The sequence below is a fragment of the Hylobates moloch genome, unplaced genomic scaffold, assembly GCF_009828535.3.
Source record: "Hylobates moloch isolate HMO894 unplaced genomic scaffold, HMol_V3 SCAFFOLD_8, whole genome shotgun sequence".
Taxonomy (NCBI): Eukaryota; Metazoa; Chordata; class Mammalia; order Primates; family Hylobatidae; genus Hylobates; species Hylobates moloch.
Window position 1 is genome coordinate 37,301,660 of NW_026652283.1, and position 18,972 is coordinate 37,320,631.

Sequence of the window (18,972 nt, forward strand, 5' to 3'; positions counted from 1 at the left end):
AAACATCATGTTTACAAGATTACTCATGGTAACGTTGTTTGTAATAGCAAAAGAATGAAAGTAATCTAAATGGTCATCAATACAGATTGACTGAAAACAAGTAAAAACTCGCACAATGAAATTATACATCTATACGATGGAATGCTACTTAATCTTTTTTTAAAAAAGAATAAGCATCTTATGTGTTAAGAAAAATTCTCCAGGCCAGGCATGGTGGCTCACGCCTGTAATCCCAGCACTTTGGGAGTCTGAGGCGGGCGGATCCCCTGAGGTCAGGAGTTCAAGACCAGCCTGACCAACATGGAGAAGCCCCATCTCTATTAAAAATACAAAATTAGCCAGGCGTGGTGGTGCGTGCCTGTAATCCCAGCTACTCGGGAGGCTGAGGCAGGAGAATTGCTTGAACCCAGGAGGTGGAGGTTGCGGTGAGCCAAGATTGTGCCATTGCACTCCAGCCTGGGCAAGAAGACCGAAACTCTATCTCAAAAAAAAAAAAGAAAAATTCTCCAACATACAAAAACAAGCATCACACATAACAGCACATATAATGTTCTTTTATTTGTGTAAACACAAGACAGAAGGACTATATATGTATTTTCTTACATATGTATAAAATATCTCTAAAAGGATACACAAAATAATAATACCACTGGCTGTCTGGAGGAAAACTGGACACTTAGCACACATGGATATTATGATTCTTTTCACTGTATACATTTGCATATTATTTAACTTTCATCTATTCAAAACTGTAAAATAAAACAGTACAATGTGAGCCCTTTCTACCACTCTCTATCACAAGGGCTTCTTCCTGTTCTCTCTCTTCCCTCTTGGCCTACTATCATCCTCCTAGCCTCCTCCTCTTGCCAGCACCATCAACATCAAATGCTTAACCTTGTTAGAGGGTCCTCTGCTAAAGCTGTAACTGCCTCTGCCAAAAATCATCATTGGTACCAAGATAGGGTACAGGACCTTAACCGGTCTCAAAAAATCAAAACAAAACAAAACAAAACAAAAAAACAAGCAAATACTGGTGAGAGGATAGGTCTGAAACCTCTTGCACCATACAGCCACGATTAAGGGCAAAGACCCAAAAATCCTCTCATGTCACTCACTGGATGACACTACTCTGAAGACTAAAATGTTAAGGAGCCCAGACCAGGGTGTGGAGTGCATTCTGTGAGTGTCTCCAGGAGGCGGCCGATGAGAATCTTGTTAGGCAAGTGATGGCTGGGTAAAAGCTCCTCAGTCAGGCCTTCCAGTTACTTACCTTGCTATGATTGGAAGGAACTTTGGTTCCATGAATGAAAAAGGCAACTCCAACTAAGCAAATCTGAAAACCAGTGAGTTTCAACTAAAATCATGCAAATTACATGCATAATTTCAGTTTCTTACCATCTCAAAGTGGAAATATTACTTCAAATAGGCTACCTGGGGATTTTAAAGAAGGCCTGTCTGGTGTGTTGCTTTTCAGTCAGTTGCTTCAGATGGTTGGCCTTCCCCTAACATGGTCAAGATGACTGGCCTAAACAGAATGCAGACATAGCTGGCCCCAAATCTTCTACTAGAGTTTTCTACCAGAGTACATGGTGAATGTTCTTCTAAAACATCATACTTAGACAAGTACTCACGACTGCCATCAATGACTGTAGAAGTGGTTGGCAAAGAGATCTCCTGGAACTGAGGTGACACGATAGCAATGGGGGGCCGATTCTTACGGGGCTCTGCAAGAAAGTGACCCAAAAGAAATTGGGAAAGGGGCTTCAGAAATTACAGGAGCAGGCTGTATCTGAGAGGATTATAAATCAATTTCCATTACATCAGTGGTCCCTAACCTTTTTGGCACCAGGGACCAGTTTTGTGGAAGACAATTTTTCCATGAACGGGGGGTGGGGATTGGCGGCTGGGGTGCAGTGCGTGGTTTTGGATGAAACTTCCACCTCAGACCATCAGGGATTAGATCCTCAAAAGGAGTGTACAACCTAGATCCCTTGCGTGTGCAGTTCACAATACGGTTCATCCTCCTGTGAGAATCTAATGCCATCACTGATCTGACAGGAGGCAGAGCTCAGGCAGTAGTGCTCACTCACCTGCCATTTACCTCCTGCTGTGCAGCCCAGTTCCTAACAGGCCACGGACCGACAGTGGTCCATGGCTTGGGGGTTGGGGACCCCTGCATTACATAATTAATGATTAAAGCATCACCACACAGGAGAGTTACAAGACCAGATTGCCATTCTAACATAAGACACTTGGGAGTATAAAAGCCTCTTCCAAATCTGACCATTCCTAAGACCATGCCCTGTGTATTCTTTCAATGCTCATGTGCTATCTAGTTGATGAAAAGTACTATAGCAGCAAGTGACTCCTTTCAGCCAAGCCTGACTACAGGCAGACAACGAACAAGCTGTGGGCAATAAACGCCTTGGCAATCAAACCATCCCTTGGCACAGACTGTGCTGAAAAGCTGATGGGTGGTTTCTCAACCATCCTAGAGCTCACTGCATGTGAACTAACTGTGGGTTAAGTGATGGGAAGGTCACAAACCACTCTGGTCCACCCAAATGACTGTGTGCTACAAATCCATGGCCTTTTCTTTGCAAAATGATCAAATGGTCTTGATGCTGATCACATTTTTAAGAAGGTGAAAGGATTATCTTGGCTACAAAGTAAAAGGAATGAAAAGAAAATCTATTACCAACACAGAAAAGAGCACTGAGAATTTATGCTGTATATGTACCACTGTTGATATGGTCTGGCTGTGTCTCCACCCAAATCTCATCTTGAATTATAACTCCCACAATTCCCACGTCATGGGAGGAACCTGGTGGGAGGTGATTAAATTATGGGGGCGGGTCTTTCCTGTGCTGTTTTCATGATAGTGAATCAGTCTCACGAGATCTGATGGTGTTAAAAACAGGAGTTACTCTGCACAAGCTCTCTTTTTGCCTGCTGCCATCCATGTAAGACGTGACTTGCTTCTCCTTGCCTTCTGCCATGATTGTGAGGCCTCCCCAGCCACGTGGGACTCTTAAGTCCATTAAACCTCATTCTTTTGTAAATTGCCCAGTCTCGGGTATGTCTTTATCAGCAGCGTGAAAACGTACTAATACAGTAAATTGGTACCAGTAGAGTGGGGTGCTGCTGAAAAGATACCCAAAAATGTGGAAGCAACTTTGCAACTGGGTAACAGGCAGAGGTTCAAGCAGTTTGGAGGGCTCAGAAGAAGACAGGAAAATGTGGGAAAGTTTGGAACTTCCTAGAGACTTGTTGAATGGTTTTGCCTAAAATGCTATAGCAATATGGACAATAAAGTTCAGGTTGAAGTGGTCTCAGATGGAAATGAGGAAATTGTTGGGAACTGGAGCAAAGGTGACTCTTGCTATGTTTTCGCAAAGAGACTGGCAGCATTTTACCCCAGCCCTAGAGATTTGCAGAACTTTGAACTTGAGAGAGATGATTTAGGGATCTGGCAGAAGAAATTTCTAAAGACCAAAGCATTCAAGAGGTGACTTGGGTGCTGTTAAAGGTATTCAGTTTTATAAGGGAAGTAGTGCACAAAAGTTCAGAAAATTTGCAGCCTGACAATGCAATAGAAAACAAAATCCCATTTTCTAAGGAGAAATTCAAGCTGGCTTCACAAATTTGCATCAGTAATGAGGAGCTGAAAGTTAATCCCCAAGAAAATGGGGAAAATGTCTCTAGGGCATGTGAGAGGCCTTTACAGCAGCCCCTCACAGGGGCTGGAGGCCTGGAGGCCTAGGAGGGAAAAATGGTTTCGTGGGCCAGGCCCAGGTTCTCAGTGCTGTGTGCAGCCCAGGGACTTGGTGCCCTGCATCCCAGCTGCTCCAGCCACGGCTGAAAAGGGCCAACATAGAGCTCGGGCTGTGGCTTCAGAGGGTGCACGCCTCAAGTCTTGGCAGTTTCCATGTGGTGTTGAGCCTGCAAGTACACAGAAGTCAAAAATTGAGGTTTGGGAACTTCCGCCTAGATTTCAGAGTATGTATGGAAACACCTGGATGTCCAGGCAGATGTCTGCTGCAGGGGCGGGGCTCTCATGGAGAACCTCTGCTAGGGCAGTGCAGAAGGAAAATGTGGGGTTGGAGGCCCACACAGTCCCTACTGGGCAACTGCCTAGTGGAGTTGTGAGAAGAGGGCCACTGTCCTCCAGACCCCAGAACGGTAAATCCACTGACAGCTTGCACTGTGCACCTGGAAAAGCCGCAGACACTCAATGCCAGGCTGTGAAAGCAGCTGAGAGGGAGGCTGTACCCTGCAAAGCCACAGGAGTAGAGCTGCCCAAGACCATAGCACCACACCTCTTGCATCAGCATGACCTAGATGTGAGACATGGAGTCAAAGGAGATCATTTTGGAGTTTTAAGACTTGACTGCCCTGCTGGATTTTGCACTTACATGGGGCCTGTAACCCCTTTGTTTTGGCCAATTTCTCCCATTTGGAACGGCTATGTTTACCCAAGCCTGTACCCCCATTGTACCTAGGAAGTAACTAACTTGCTTTTATTTTACAGGCTCACAGGCAGAAGGGACTTGCCTTGTCTCAGATGAGACATTGGACTGTGGACTTTTGAGTTAATGCTGAAATGAGTTAAGACTTTGGGGGACTGTTGGGAAGGCATGATTGGTTTTGAAATGTGAGGACATGAGATTTGGGAGGGGACAGGGGTGGAATGATCGTTTGGCTGTGTCCCCACCCAAATCTCATCTTGAATTGTAACTCCCACAATTCCCACATGTCGTGGGAGGAACCCAGTGGGAGGAACCTGGTGGGAGGTGATTGAATTATGGGGGCAGGTCTTTCCTACGCTGTTCTTGTGATAGTGAATGAGTCTCATGAGATTTGATGGTTTTAAAAATGGGAGTTTCCTTTCACAAACTTTCTTTTTGCCTGCTGTCATCTACATAAGACGTGACTTGCTCCTCCTTGCCTTCCACCATGATTGTGAGGCCTCCCCAGCCACATAGAACTGTAAGTCCATTAAACCTCGTTCTTTTGTAAATTGCCCAGTCTCAGGTATGTCTTTATTGGCACCATGAAAATGTACTAATACAACTGTCCATCTTCTCTTAAATTTCTCTGAAAATGCAAAATAAGATTCCTTCCTACTGCACTGTGATCTACCTACAGTGGTTCATTTTAAAAGAATGACAGGATTTTGTTACCAAGGTGAAAGAGACTGGTAGTGTTTAAATGAGGAACTCTGTGTACAAAGGCCCGCATCTCTGGAAAGAGATCAGAAAGAGCTGGTCACTTGGCTGGTTCTCCTTCTGCATGCTTCTCCTAGGCTCTTGGCTTCCCTGTGTCTGTTAATTACAACTCATGGTCCCTCTCAGCATGGCCCACTTGAAGAAGTAGTTCTCAGTAGATTAAGTTATTGCTTAGGCCATACTGCACTATGGGCCATGTGTCCAGCTCAGCATTCCAACTAGAGCACTGTTGGAACAAAGTCTGTATTTTGCTGTTATAACTATTCACCACATTGAACTAGGAATTGTTGAATAAATATATTACAAAAAAAATGAGTATCAAAAACCCCAAATCAAATCTCTGTCTCCTCAGGAGTCCTGCAGAGGGAAGAAGGGAGACACAGCCAGGGCTGAAAACTTACCTGGCTTGACTGTCACGTTCACATAGCCTTCACCATGGGCATTTTGACCCTCTACAATCACTTTGAATTCATACAGGCCTGGAGTGAGCTGCAGAAGTGAGAGAAGATCTCTTAGACAATCACAAAGAGCAGGAATTACATTTAAAATAAGATATATCTGAACTTTCCCAAGCTGAATTTTTCACTCTTTCCTTCCCCTGTTTCCAAAATGGAAAAGGTAAAGTAGCCTGTAATCCTAGCAATCTGGGAGGAGGCGGGTGGGATCACTTGAGTTCATGAGTTCAAGACCAGCCTGGACAATATGCCAAAACCCCATCTCTACCAAAAATAAAAAAATTAGCCAGGTGTGGTGGCACACACCTGTAGTCCCAGCTACTTAGTAGGCTGAGGTGAAAGGATGGCTTGAGCCCGGGAAGTGGAGATTTCAGTGAGCCAAGATCATGTCACTGCACTCCAGCAAGAAAAAGTAAACTAGCTGAAGAGATAAACAATGAACTGGAAAAAAAAAAAAAAAAAAAAAAACCTTTTTAATGTGAATCTTATGACTAGCTGACTCTAGAACAACAGAAGGGATTTCAAATATCTCTGTACTCCCATTTTCTTTTCAGAAGAACATTAAGGGCCCCAATATCCCACTCCACAGAGTTACGAAATTAAAATAATCATCACTTCAAAGAAAAACATTTTGTAAAGATACTAAATAGTTCCCAAATATCTGAATATTTTTCCCTCCTGATTTTTACTAATTTATAAACCTAATATAAAAGAAAAAACAACAAAAAAGTACCCAGCATATCACTATCATAATACATCAACTCATCAGATTTCTCCATTTCCTTCCAATCCTTGACCACATATTAAAATAATAGTTGTGTATGGCTCATTCGTTTAACAAACATTTACTGAAACCAAATCATGTACCAGTCATTGTCCTAGGCTTGTAGTTTGGATACGAATAAGGTAAGATCTCTATCTTCAAGGAGCTCATATTTCAGTGGTATTCAAAGTTCTAGCTAAAATCAAGGTATCAAACTTTCTATTGTTCTTTCTTCCATTCATTTAGCATGAACATCTTCCCTACTATAATATACTCTTTTTTTTTTTTTTTTTGAGAGAGAGTCTCACCCTGTTGCCCAGGATGGAGAGCATTGATGCAATTTTGACTCACTGCAACTGCTGCCTCCTGGGTTCAAGTGATTCTCATGCCTTAGCCTCCCAAGTAGCTGGGACTACAGGCCTGCACTACCATTCCCAGCTAATTTTTATATTTTTAGTAGAGACGGGCTTTTGCCATGTTGGCCAGGCTGGTCTTGAACTCCTGACCTCAAGTGATTCACCCACCTCGGCCTCCCAAAGTGCTGGGATTACAGGCTTGAGCCACCGCACCCAGCCACAATCTTTTTAATATTTATTTTAATGACCATGGAGCAGTAGATGAATAAATGTGTCAAATTTCACATAAGCATTTCAAATTGTTGGATACTTGGGTTGTTTCCAAATTTTTACTATTATGACTAATGCTGTAATGAACATCTTCCAGGCAAATTTTTTTTTCTTTCTTTCTTTCTTTTGAAGTATTTTCTTTGGGTAAATACTAATCGAGCCACAAGTAGCATCTTTGGCTACTTCCTCTTTATAACACTCTTCTTGGCTTTTACTTCTGTGCTCATACTTCATTTCCTTCAGTTTCCTCTACCCTCCATCCCTTAAATGATGGGTGTTCCCAGGATTCCAACCTCAGCCTGCTTATTTCTTCACTCTGCACACTCTCCCTGGTTGATTTTATCTAATGCTGTGGCTTCAAAAATCATCTATTTGAGGTTGATGTGCAAATATGTCTCTCCAGCCCATACTTGTCTTTTGACCTCCAGTCCCTTTCCCCCAGCTACTAACTGGACAACTCAATTCAAATGTCTCACAGGTACCTCAAACTCACTCTGTCCAAAAATGAATTAATCATCTGCAAACTTCTCCTTAAAACTTGCTTCTCCTTCTGTGCTCCTCATTTCAATGAACATCCACCCAGGTACCTAAGCCAAAAAGCTATAATTATCCTAGACTTCTCTTCCCCAACATCCCCAACCAGTTCATCAATCATCAAATTTTATCAAGTCCAACTCCATATTATTTTTCCAATCTACTCACATGTCTCCATCCACACTGCCATCACCTTAGTTCTTAACCACTTGTCATAGCACAATTATTAAAGGTATGGCCTTTAGAGATGGAAAGCTCCAGTTTGGACCTACCATTTAATGCCCTTGTGAACTTGGCCAAATCACCTCATTTCTCCAGTTTTTAGTTTTGTCATTTGTAAAAAAGATAGTAATACCTACATCCTGGGATTGTTATAAAGATTAAAAGAAATAAGTGTATAAGATAATCAGCACTGGGTATGGCACATGGTATGCATTCAATAGGTGGTTTTTATTTTTATTTTTTGAGACATAGTCTCATTTTTTTGCTCAGGCTAGAGTGCAGTAGCATGATCATGGCTCACTGCAACCTCTACCTTCTGGGCTCAAGCGATCCTCCCACCTCACCCTCCTGAGTAGCTGGGACCACAGACACGTGCCACCACACCCGACTAATTTTTGTATTTTTTGTGGAGTTAAAGAGTTTCACCATGTTGTCCAGGCTGGTGGTTTTCAATTTTACTTATTTAGCTCTTTTACTCAGGCTACTATCATTTTACACCTAAATTTTTCAACAGATTCCTCACTGACCTCTATAGTTTGAGTCTTATCTCCTCCAATCTGTAGTCAGGTGATTTTTCTGATCTGAAGATCTAAACGTGTTTCTCTTGCTTAAAGCCTTTCAAGGGCTCCATATTCCTTCTGGATGAGATTCAAGTCCTTAATCCGGCATATAAGGCTTTTGCTCCATCTGGCCCCTGCATCTTTCCAACTTAGTCAGAACCGCATATAAATTCCCCTTTCCCCACATTTTCTCTCTCATTTTTTTGGCCCAGTGGACATGTTGCTTCTTCTGCTTGAGGTATTATCCCTTCACCCTTTACCTAGTAAGTCAGTCACTCTAAGAAATCCACTCTACCTTTCCAAGGCTTCAATGACCCTCTGCACTGACCTAGTGTGCCACCTGTTATAATTACCTGCTTCCTATCAGTATCACCTACTAGACTCTATTGTTCTTGCACATTAAAATTATGACTAATTCACTGGTAAATCCCCAATGCCCGCCACACAACCAGTGTACAATGAATAGATGTAGAATGAATGACTAAATGAGACTGTTGGGCCAAAGAATACACACTTTTTTCTTAGAGAAAGGATCTCACTTTGTCACCTGGGCTTTAGTGCAGTGGTATGATCATAGCTCACTGCAGCCTTAAACTCCTGGGTTCAAGTGATCCTCCCACCTCCGCCTCCTGACCAGCTGGGACTACAGGTATGAACCACCACACCCAGCTAATTTTTTATTTTTTGTAGAGACAGGGTCTCGCCATGTTTCCCAGTCTCGTCTCAAACTTGTGGCCTTGAGCAGTCCTCTCACCCCACCCTCAGCCTCCCAAAGTGCTTGGATTACAGGTGGGAGCCGCTGCGCCCAGCCAAATACAAACATTTTAGAGCTGTCAATAACTGTACTTAAGCTGGGCATGGTGGCTCATGCCTGTAATCCCAGCACTTTGGAAGGCTGAGATGGGAGGACCGCTTGAGGCCAAGTGTTCAAGACCAGCCTGAGCAATATGACGAGACTCTATCTCTACAAAAAATACAAAACTTAGCCGGGTATAATGGCATGACCCTGCAGTCTCAGCTACTCAGGAGGCTGAGGTGGGAGGATTGCTTGAGCCTGGGAAGTCAAGACTGCAGTAAGCCGTGATCACACCACTGCACTTCGGCCTGGGTGACAGAGCAAGACCCTGTCTCAAAAAAACAAACAAACAAACAAACAAAAAAACCTATACTGAATCCCACAAAGGCTGAGTCAATGTATGCAGTCATGTGGCCACAAATAACCTAGCTTATCCCAAATTCTAAAATCCTTAAGTTAGCCTTAAAAGCTGTTTAGTGTATATTTTCAGCCACCACTACCACGCTGGTACAGTCTTCTTACCATAAATGAAACTTTGAGAATCATCAACTAACAAATACTGGATGTCAGCCAGTCAGATTTTTGGAGGATTCATTTCTAAAAGAGTGTTTACAACTTAAGTGTAGACAGAAAATTGTAAGATATTCATTTTAGAAAACAGTCAACTCCTCTACCTTTGCCCTGCAAGTGAAAGGAGGCAAATTCACCTTCGATAGCTTGAGGATCTGGGAATGTTTCCCTTCCATTTCTCCACTGTAGTCTCTAGGATGAGTAATCAGCTGCCAGTTGTAGGTGTAGGTTTCTCCTATAGAAGGGCAGTTACAAAAATCATGAAAACACACACCTACACACAAAGAGGACAGCCACATAGCCTGCCAATAACAAATCTCTTCTGATCTTGACAAGGCTTTAGTTTTTAAGATTTCACCCCAAAGCCTGTAGAGAAACCAAACCATCTGCTGAAAGAAAGAGCAAAGTCTGCTGACTCAGCTACAGTTAGGGCTTCTTCCAACTCTCTCCCAACAATGCTTATTCCTGCCCTATACCGACCCTCTCAGGGCCAATCCTCCCTAAAAAATACCAGGTTGTTCATGGTGTGGCATACCACTGAAAATACATGTCCTACCAACCATTACAGATGAACTCATTGGGAACAAAGGCCATTTTCTTGAAAAACTTCTTTTGCAACAAAGAACAGCAATGACTTCTAAATAACATGGTTCAAAAATAGCTTTTTACAGAGTGCTAACAATGCTCGTCTCACTGAGGTCATCACACCCTGGTGAGTTAAAAGAGCTACTTCATTCCTGCTGAGCTAAATAACACACTGCAGAAGATGGTAGGGGATGGCCCATTTAAAACAGGCCCAGTGAAATTAATTAAAATCAAATGAAGCATTAAATGGTCCCCATTTGCAGGCCAGACTATATCACTAGGTAGGGCAAGGGTAGAATCCTATCTAAATGGCATCCCTCCCCAGAAAAAGTAGTCTTAAATTTTTTTGGATCAAAATGCATTTCTGGTTAGGGAAGGGAGGACTTTGGTAGGAAGGTTTAGTTTGTTATTAACCAAAAGTAAAAAAGAAAAAGGGGGAAAGAAAAAAACCTGAAATGCTTGGCAGAAAGTGGTCACCTTTTTCTTATCTCATGAGTTCAAATGTTAAAATCAGTACACAGAACCTAATTCCAAGATATCCTTCATCTGAAGACCAATTTTATTTTATAATTCTGGGAGACAAGATCTTCCTTCCTTCCTTCCTCCCTCCTCCAAAACAAGAACTTTTTTGGCCAGTTGTCAGCGCCAACAGCTCTCACAAATGTATATAGTATGTAGTAGTTAGGTTACAAGAGGAGACGGAAAGAAGCAGCACAAGCAGGACTTGCACTCAGAGACATTTCTTCCAACTGTAGCTGGAAATTCTTTTCCACATAGAAAACAGTTTGGGAACAGATAATTTTATAATAGCTAAGGCTAGCAACGTGAATTTCAAAACAGGACAATATTCCTAGGACAGAAAAGCTCAGGGGATGAATTATATACCTCATAGGCAGAAATATGTTCAAAGGTAGGAACAACTGAGTGTAACTCTATTAGAAAGAGTGCTGGTTGCAGTGACTGAGGACAGTCGTTCGTTTGTTTTATTGACTGACTGATTGATTGAGATGAAGTCTTGCTGTTGCCCAGGCTGGAGTGCAGTGGCACGATTTCAGCTCACTGCAACCTCTGCCTCCTGGGTTCAAGTGATCCTTCTGCCTCAGCCTCCCAAGTGGCTAGGATTACAGGCATGCACCACCATGCCGGCTAATTTTTGTATTTTTAGTATAAACAGAGTTTCACCATGTTGGCCAAGCTGGTCTCAAACTCCTGACCTCAAGTCAGGATCTGTCTGCCTCAGCCTCCCAAAGTGGGATTACAGGCATGAGCCACTGTGCCCAGCCCTTTTTTTTTTTTTCTCTTTTTTTTTTTTGAGACAGAGTCTTGTTCTGTCACCCAGGCTGGAGTGCAATGGCACAATCTTGGCTCACCGCAACCTCCGCCTCCTGGGTTCAAGCGATTCTCCTGCCTCAGCCTCTCAAGTAGCTGGGATTACAGGCGCCCACCACCACACCCAGCTAATTTTTTTGTATTTTTGGTAGAGATGGGGTTTCACCATGTTGGCCAGGCTGGTCTTGAACTCCTGACCTCAGGTGATCCACCCACCTCAGCCTCCCAAAGTGCCAGGATTACAAGTGTAAGCCACCATGCCCAGCCAAAGAATCTATTTCTAAACTAATGTGTTTTGAAACACTGATCTACAAGATGATAGTAACCCACAGAAATGTACATGAAAATATGGGTTAGGAAAGAAAATACAGTAGAGCTAAACATGTCTTTCACAAAGAATGGTAGTAGTCAACAGCTCAAGGCAGTCCCTCACCTCCAACTTCAAAGGCCGCTAAACCCCCATTCACCTTAACTTGTCACCAGAGGAAGAAAGGAAAAAGCTTCTCTAGAGGAATGTGAAATGAATTGATAAGGAAACCTCAATTCGAGAGCAGAAATATAGAACAGACCGGGCGTTTTGCTTCTGGAAAAGTACTTTTTGCATTAATATGCTATTTGGTATTAGGCCTAGAAATTAAGAATACTGTATTGGAGATGTGTGTACCTAAAATGGAAGGACCCCATCCTAAATAGGGAAGGACATTCTACTTGACTAACCATTCAATGAGAATAACATAAACCCAACTCACTCAATTTCTATCGAAGTATGTACCACTCATGTCATAAATAGTGTTAAGAGAACCCATATGTGTTTATAAGTCAAACTTCGGTATATTAACATATACTTCAAAGGTGAAAGTAATGTTCATATTACAAAAGTTTTCTTAAATAATGAATTAATCATCCATACTTTATATATTTTATAAACCTGAATTTTGTATATCACATTAGGCTTATCTTTTTTTTCCCCCAGGGGCAGGGTTCTCATTATGGGAAACAATGGTCCTTACAACGGTCCTGTGAGGATAGGATATAACCCGGGTATGCACAAATATTTATGGAATATGAGAGGTACTATATAATGTAGGGTTTGAGATCATAGGCTTTGATGTCAAGCTTGGGTTCAAATCCCAGCTGAGCCACTCATTATCTGTGTGAATCTAAGTAAATGACTTCTCTTAATTTCCATTTCTTTCTCAGTAAAATGGGGATAGTAATTCCTACCTCATAAGATTACTTTAACAGCAAAATGAGATAGTAGATAAGTTACCAGTTAGTGCCTAGCACATAGCTGAGGCTTATTAATACAGAACATATTTATTAGGTTGTATTATATCCATTTTAAGAGAAAGAAACTGAGACTCAGATTAATCTGTTTATTTTGGCCAAACAACCAGTAAATAGCAGATGTAGAACTTGGAAAGAAGTTATTCAAGATGACTGCTAATATAAATTTGTAACTTAAAAAATTACATATTTTCCTGACAGGAAGTCAGAGGGAAAAAGATAAGGGCCAGGAGTGGTAGTGTATGCCTGTAGTTTCGGCTACTAGGAAGACTAAGGTGGGAGGATCTCCTGAGCCCAGGAGTTTGAGACCAGCCTGGACAACACAGCAAGACTCCATCTCTTTCAAAAACAAAAACGTTTATCCAAATGTAAGGGGATGTTTACCTTTAGGTGGTTCTTGGAGAACATATGCATTTAATTGAACTTCATTCTTAGGCAAGGTTATCTGGACACTCTCTCCAGCAGATACCACCAGTTCCTTTATAACTGGAAACAAAGTAAATATACCAGAGATAAGAAACAGATCCAGACTGTCTTACTTCTCTCCTTCTTTTGTGATCAAACTCCTTTCATGATCAATATTCATCTACTGCCATCAATTACTAACCTTTTTTCTACTCTCTAATTGCTTGAAATTTGATTCTGTCCCCACTTTTCCATTGAAAAGGATCTTTCAAAACTACTTCTTAGTAAATCTAACAGCTGTACCCTAATACCCTCATTCTTCATCTCACATCTCAGTGGCTTCTACTACTGCTAACTGCCTCCATCTTAAAACTCTTGGGTATCATGGCACCATATTATTCTATTTTTCCTCCTTTCTCTCTTTTCCTCCATTGTATTTTTACTACAGTGTGTCCCTAAGCCCTCCTTATATACTACATTCCGCAGAGTTCAAATTCTGTTTCAAGTATCATGTTTATGCTAACAAATAACTTCCTAATAAGATACATATATAAAGTTTCTAGAAGGGAAGGCAAATGGTTACAAATCTGCCTTACTTTCTTTCCATTCCAATTGCTACACGATTCATTGTTCACACTAGATTATTCCAAGAATTTTTTTTTTCTTTTTGAGTCAGGGCCTCACTCTGTTGCTCAGGATAGAGTGCAGTGGTGTAATCATACCTCACTGCAGCCTCAAATGCCTGGGCTCAAGTGATCTCCCCACCTCAACCTCCCAAGTAGCTGGGACTACAGGCATGCACCACCACGCCCAGCTTGCTTATTCCAAGAATCTTATTTTATCTTCCCTCTGCTAGCTCTCTCTACTCCAATCTATTCTGTCTTCCTAAAACAACCAACACCATTAGTCTTTCCAAAATACTCACCCACTATGTTACTCTTCTATTTAAGACTCCTGCTCCCATATCATATTTAAGGACAAACTTCCAACCTGCCATTAGAGAACCATCATCTGATCTCACTGTCTTATCCTTCCTATCTAATTTTGCCTCTAGTTATATTGATTTTCCCTCCTGTGTTCCACAAAGCCATGGTCTACTCTCAGGGACTTTGCTAAAGTTATTTCTTTCAATTGGGGTGTTTGCCTTGCTTTATTCTAAATACAGCATTTTGTTTCTAGCTTAAACTCTGTCTCCTCTCCAAGAAATCTTCCCAGACCATTTCAGTTCAAACTGATCTAATCTTGAAGTATGCTAGCATTTTTGGAACACTCAAGTCAGCAAAGAGCTATATACTGTCTTTATACTATTCACCAGCTATTTCACATATGTCAGAGTTTCTCAAGCTCAGCACTCCTGATATTTTGGACCAGGTAATTCTTTGTCATGGAGGGAAATGTCCTGAGCACTGTAAGGTGTTTAACAGTATCACTGACCCATACTCACCAGATGTCAGTAGCATCACTCTCTCCCCCCAACTAAAAATGTTTGCAGACCATTGAAAGCCACCGATTATATAAATCTTATTTCTCTGACAATAAATGTTCATTTGCTATGAGACTTCGAAACTAGGAGAGCTTAAAGCAAACAATAGGCTAGTCCACTCATATTTCAAGCCTGAGAGGCGAGAAGGGCTTCCTAGACAAATATGAAACTTGAGATTTATCTGCCTCTGCATGGGAACATTGCACTTGAGGAGAAATGAAACCATCCTTAATGGAAGCTTCAGCATTTGGAGGCCCCAGGAGATGGAATAAGAACTCTCTGAAGTGACTTTCAAAAAAAGAAAAGAAAGAAACATGATACTCAGAGAAAGTATAATGAACCAAAAAATGGCTATTCAATACAGTTCAACCCAAACCCTTCACAATTAAACCAAAAATTACAGGCATCTTGACTGAATACAAAAATTACTTTGGTGCCCCAGGATTGAACCCCTAAAATTTCATGTTATATTACTACCAAAGGACACCCTGGAAAATTAAAAATTGGCAAAAATTCATTTTCACTGACTTCGCTTTTACCCTCTTGATTTCTTCAGGGGATAAAGACCAACTTGATTTCTTGATTAACCAGTTCTTCCCAATATCTTAGAACAGCACTGTGAAGCACAGATTTATTTATACACTATGTATAAATCTACTTCTTATGAATAGCTTTAAAAATAAAGATGCTTCTCCAGGACACTGGTCTGAGCAAAAAAAAATTCTTGAGTAATACCCCACAAGGACAGGCAACCAAAGCAAAAATGGACAAACGGGATAACATCAAGTTTAAAAGCTTCTACACAGCAAAGGAAACAATCAACAAAATGAAGAGACAACCCACAGAACGGGAGAAAGTAACTGCAAACTCCCCATTTGACAAGGGATTAATAACCAGAATATATAAGGAGTCCAAACAACTCCACAGGAAAAAATGTAATAATCCCATTTAAAAATGGGCAAAAGATTTGAATAGAGATTTCTCAAAAGAAGACATACAAATGGCAAACAGGCATATGAAAAGGTTCTCGACATCACTGATCATCAGAGAAACGCAAATAAAAACTACAATGAGGTATCATCTCACCCCAGTTAAAATGGCTTTTATCCAAAAGACAAGCAATAACAAATGCTGGTGAGGATGTGGAGAAAAGGGGAACCCTCGTACACTACTGGTGGGAATGTAAATTAGTTCAACCACTATGGAGAACAGTTTGGAGGTTCCTCAAAAAAATAAAAATAGAGCTACCATATGATTCAGTAATCCCACTGCTGGGTCTATACCCAAAAGAAAGGAAATCAGTGTATCGAAGAGATATCTGCACTCCCATGTTTGCAGCACTGTTCACAACAGCCAAACTTTGGAAGCAACCTAAGTGTCCATCAACAGATGAATGAAAAAAGAAAATGTGGTGCTTATATACAATGGAGTACTACTCAGCCATAAAAAAGAATGAAATTTTGTCATTTGCAACAACAGGGATGGAACTGGAGGTCATTATGTTAAGTGAATAAGCCAGGCACAGACAAACACTGCTTGTTCTCACTTACTTGTGGAATCTAAAAATCAAAACAACTGAACTCATGGAGATAGAGAGTAACGGTTAGATAGATGGATGGTTACCAGAGGCTGCGAAGGGTAGTGTGGGGGTAAGAGGGAGGGGGATAGTTAATGAGTACAAAAAAAAAGCTAGAAAGAACAAATAAGACCTAGTATTTGATAGCACAACAGGATGACTATAGTCAATAATATTTTAATTGTACATTTTAAAATAACTAAAATAATATAACTGGATTGTTTGTAACACAAAGGATAAAGGCTTGAAGGGATGGATACTCCATTTTACATGATGTGATTATTACACATTGCATGTCTGCATCAAAACATCTCATTTATGCCATAAATGTATACAACTACTATATATCCACAAAAATTAAAAGTTTTAAAAATAAATAAAAATAAAAGTAAAGATGCTATAAAAATGAGAGACCTACAACGAGACTTTCAGAAGGTAAGCAAGTACACTGATCCAAATCTTATCTTCCCAGTGGGCTCCGATTGATCACTTGAACATTATACTTAAAATTGAATCATGTGCCTTTAAGTCACAGTGGAATCTGGATCTGTGAAAATTAGCCTCGTAAACTTGCATAAGCTGGAGGCCTGCTGAGGAAGGGCTCTAGAGCCCCCAGTCCATGACTGCAGGGGCACTGACAGAGTTATTTTTTCTCTAACACCCAGTATTCAAGTTATGCCCCCCTTCCTTCTTTCCTCTAAAAGGGAATACTTTGATCAAATGTTCTACTTTTTCCTTCTACTCCAAGAGCAAAGGTCCTTACCTGGGTATGGTGCTGAGGTGCTCTGGAAAGAGGCCTGCAGGGTAGGGGTAGCATAACTGTAGGAGGGAGCCACTGGCTGGGGGACAGCAATGTGGGTTTTCTCAGAACTTTTTACTTGTTGAGTGCTGGACGTAGTAGCAAGACCCTCTGATATTTCAGGTTGCATTGATACATTCTTTGGCCCACCAGACAGCTCTGCAGTCAGGTCTGTGGTTAGGGGACTGGAAATTGTAATCGCCTTGTGGACCTAAAGAAATAAAAAAACTAATTTCAGTAGGTAAAAGTTACACAATTTTTCAGGTTATGTCTCATGAAACAATAGTCTATTAAATGTTTTCTTGAAAAATGCAAAAATGTCAAAAATATTAAAGAAACTAATCTCACCACCCAAATAAAAGTGGTGTTAAATGTTGAGATAAATCTTGAGTTTTTTTCCTAGCCAAAAAGTTTTGTTTAAAACAAAATAGTAATTTTCTGCATTCTAAGTGTGCTGGAAAAGCAAAACAATGTATACTTCTACCCTGTTAACATTTCTATTCAATCTTTCTACAAATACTTATTGAGCACCTATTATGAAATAGCCCTTGTGGATCCAAAATATAAATAAAACTAATCGTTGAGCACTGAAACCATAATAAGCCAAAATAGTAAATACACCAGCCAAGCATGGTGGCTCACGCCTGTACTCCCAACAACTTTGGGAGGCCAAGACAGGAGACCACTTGAATCCAGGAGTTCAAGACGAGCCTTGGCAATATGGCAAGACCCTGTCTCCACAAAACATAAAAAATTAGCTGGGCATGGTGGCCATGCCTGTGATCCCAGCTACTTGGGAGGCTGAAGTGGGAGAATCGCTTGAGCCTGGGAGGTCAAGGCTGCAGTGAACTGTGATCATGCCACTGTACTCTAGCTTGGGTGACAGAATGAGACCTTGTCTCAAAAAGAAAAAAAAAAAGTAAATATACCAATAAATGTTTATGATGAGGCAAAAAAAAAAACAAAAAAAAAAAACACAAGCTAAAGTTACTTAATCCATCTCCCTTTGAGGGAGAAAGGGTATGGAAAAGAATGATTTTTTATTATTACTAAAGAAAAAGGCTTCCTGAAGGAGAAGAGCCCTAAGCTGAGTTTTAGAGGATAAACAGTTGTTCACTAGACAAAAGGCAGAGGACAGAGAACAAGTGTAGGCACAAGAAATGAAATGAACATGGTCTGTATTGGGAACTGACAGCCATAAGCAAAGTGAGAGGCAAAAGTAATAGAAGATGAGCTGGAAAGAGAGGCAAAGACCAGATGGAAAAAAGCATTACATATTTTAAGAAACTAAGTAATGGTAAGCAATTTAAAGGTTGTATGCAAGGAAGTAACAAGGTTGGGTTTCTGTCTTCCAAGTCATTTCTTGGCGTATGGGTTTGAAGAAGTAAGGCAATAGCAGGAATATCACTTAGAAGAGTACGGCTTTCATCCAAATGAGAAATAATGAGTGGCTAAACAAGGGTGGTGGTATGGATTTTTTGAAAATCAAATTCGTCCGGGTGTGATGTCTCGCACTTGTAATCCCAGCACTTTGGGAGGCCGAGGCGGGTGGAACATTTGAGGTCAGGAGTTTGAGACCAGCCTGACCAACATGGTGAAACCCCATCTCTACTAAAAATACAAAATTTAGCTGGGCATGGTGGTACATGCCTGTAGTCCCAGCTACTCGGGAGGCTGAGGCACGAGAATCACTTGAACCCGAGAGGAGGTGGAGGCTGCAGCGAGCCAATATCATGCCACTGTACATCAGCCTG

The 18,972-nt window shown here is 41.2% G+C and overlaps 1 protein-coding gene across 5 annotated transcripts in view; it reads right to left on the reverse strand.

Moving 5' to 3' along the window:
* Nucleotides 1–18,972, reverse strand: part of KIAA0319L (KIAA0319 like) — a 124,710-nt gene that overhangs the window by 27,315 nt on the left and 78,423 nt on the right. For all 5 annotated transcript variants that reach the window (XM_032160221.2, XM_032160220.2, XM_032160222.2 and 2 more), the window contains exons 4-8: nucleotides 17,183–17,429; nucleotides 13,340–13,441; nucleotides 9,892–9,989; nucleotides 5,630–5,717; nucleotides 1,632–1,724 (exon numbers count right to left, since the gene is read on the reverse strand). In XM_032160221.2, coding sequence (XP_032016112.1) covers nucleotides 1,632–1,724; nucleotides 5,630–5,717; nucleotides 9,892–9,989; nucleotides 13,340–13,441; nucleotides 17,183–17,429 — 628 coding nt within the window. The remainder of the gene's footprint in view (nucleotides 1–1,631; nucleotides 1,725–5,629; nucleotides 5,718–9,891; nucleotides 9,990–13,339; nucleotides 13,442–17,182; nucleotides 17,430–18,972) is intronic.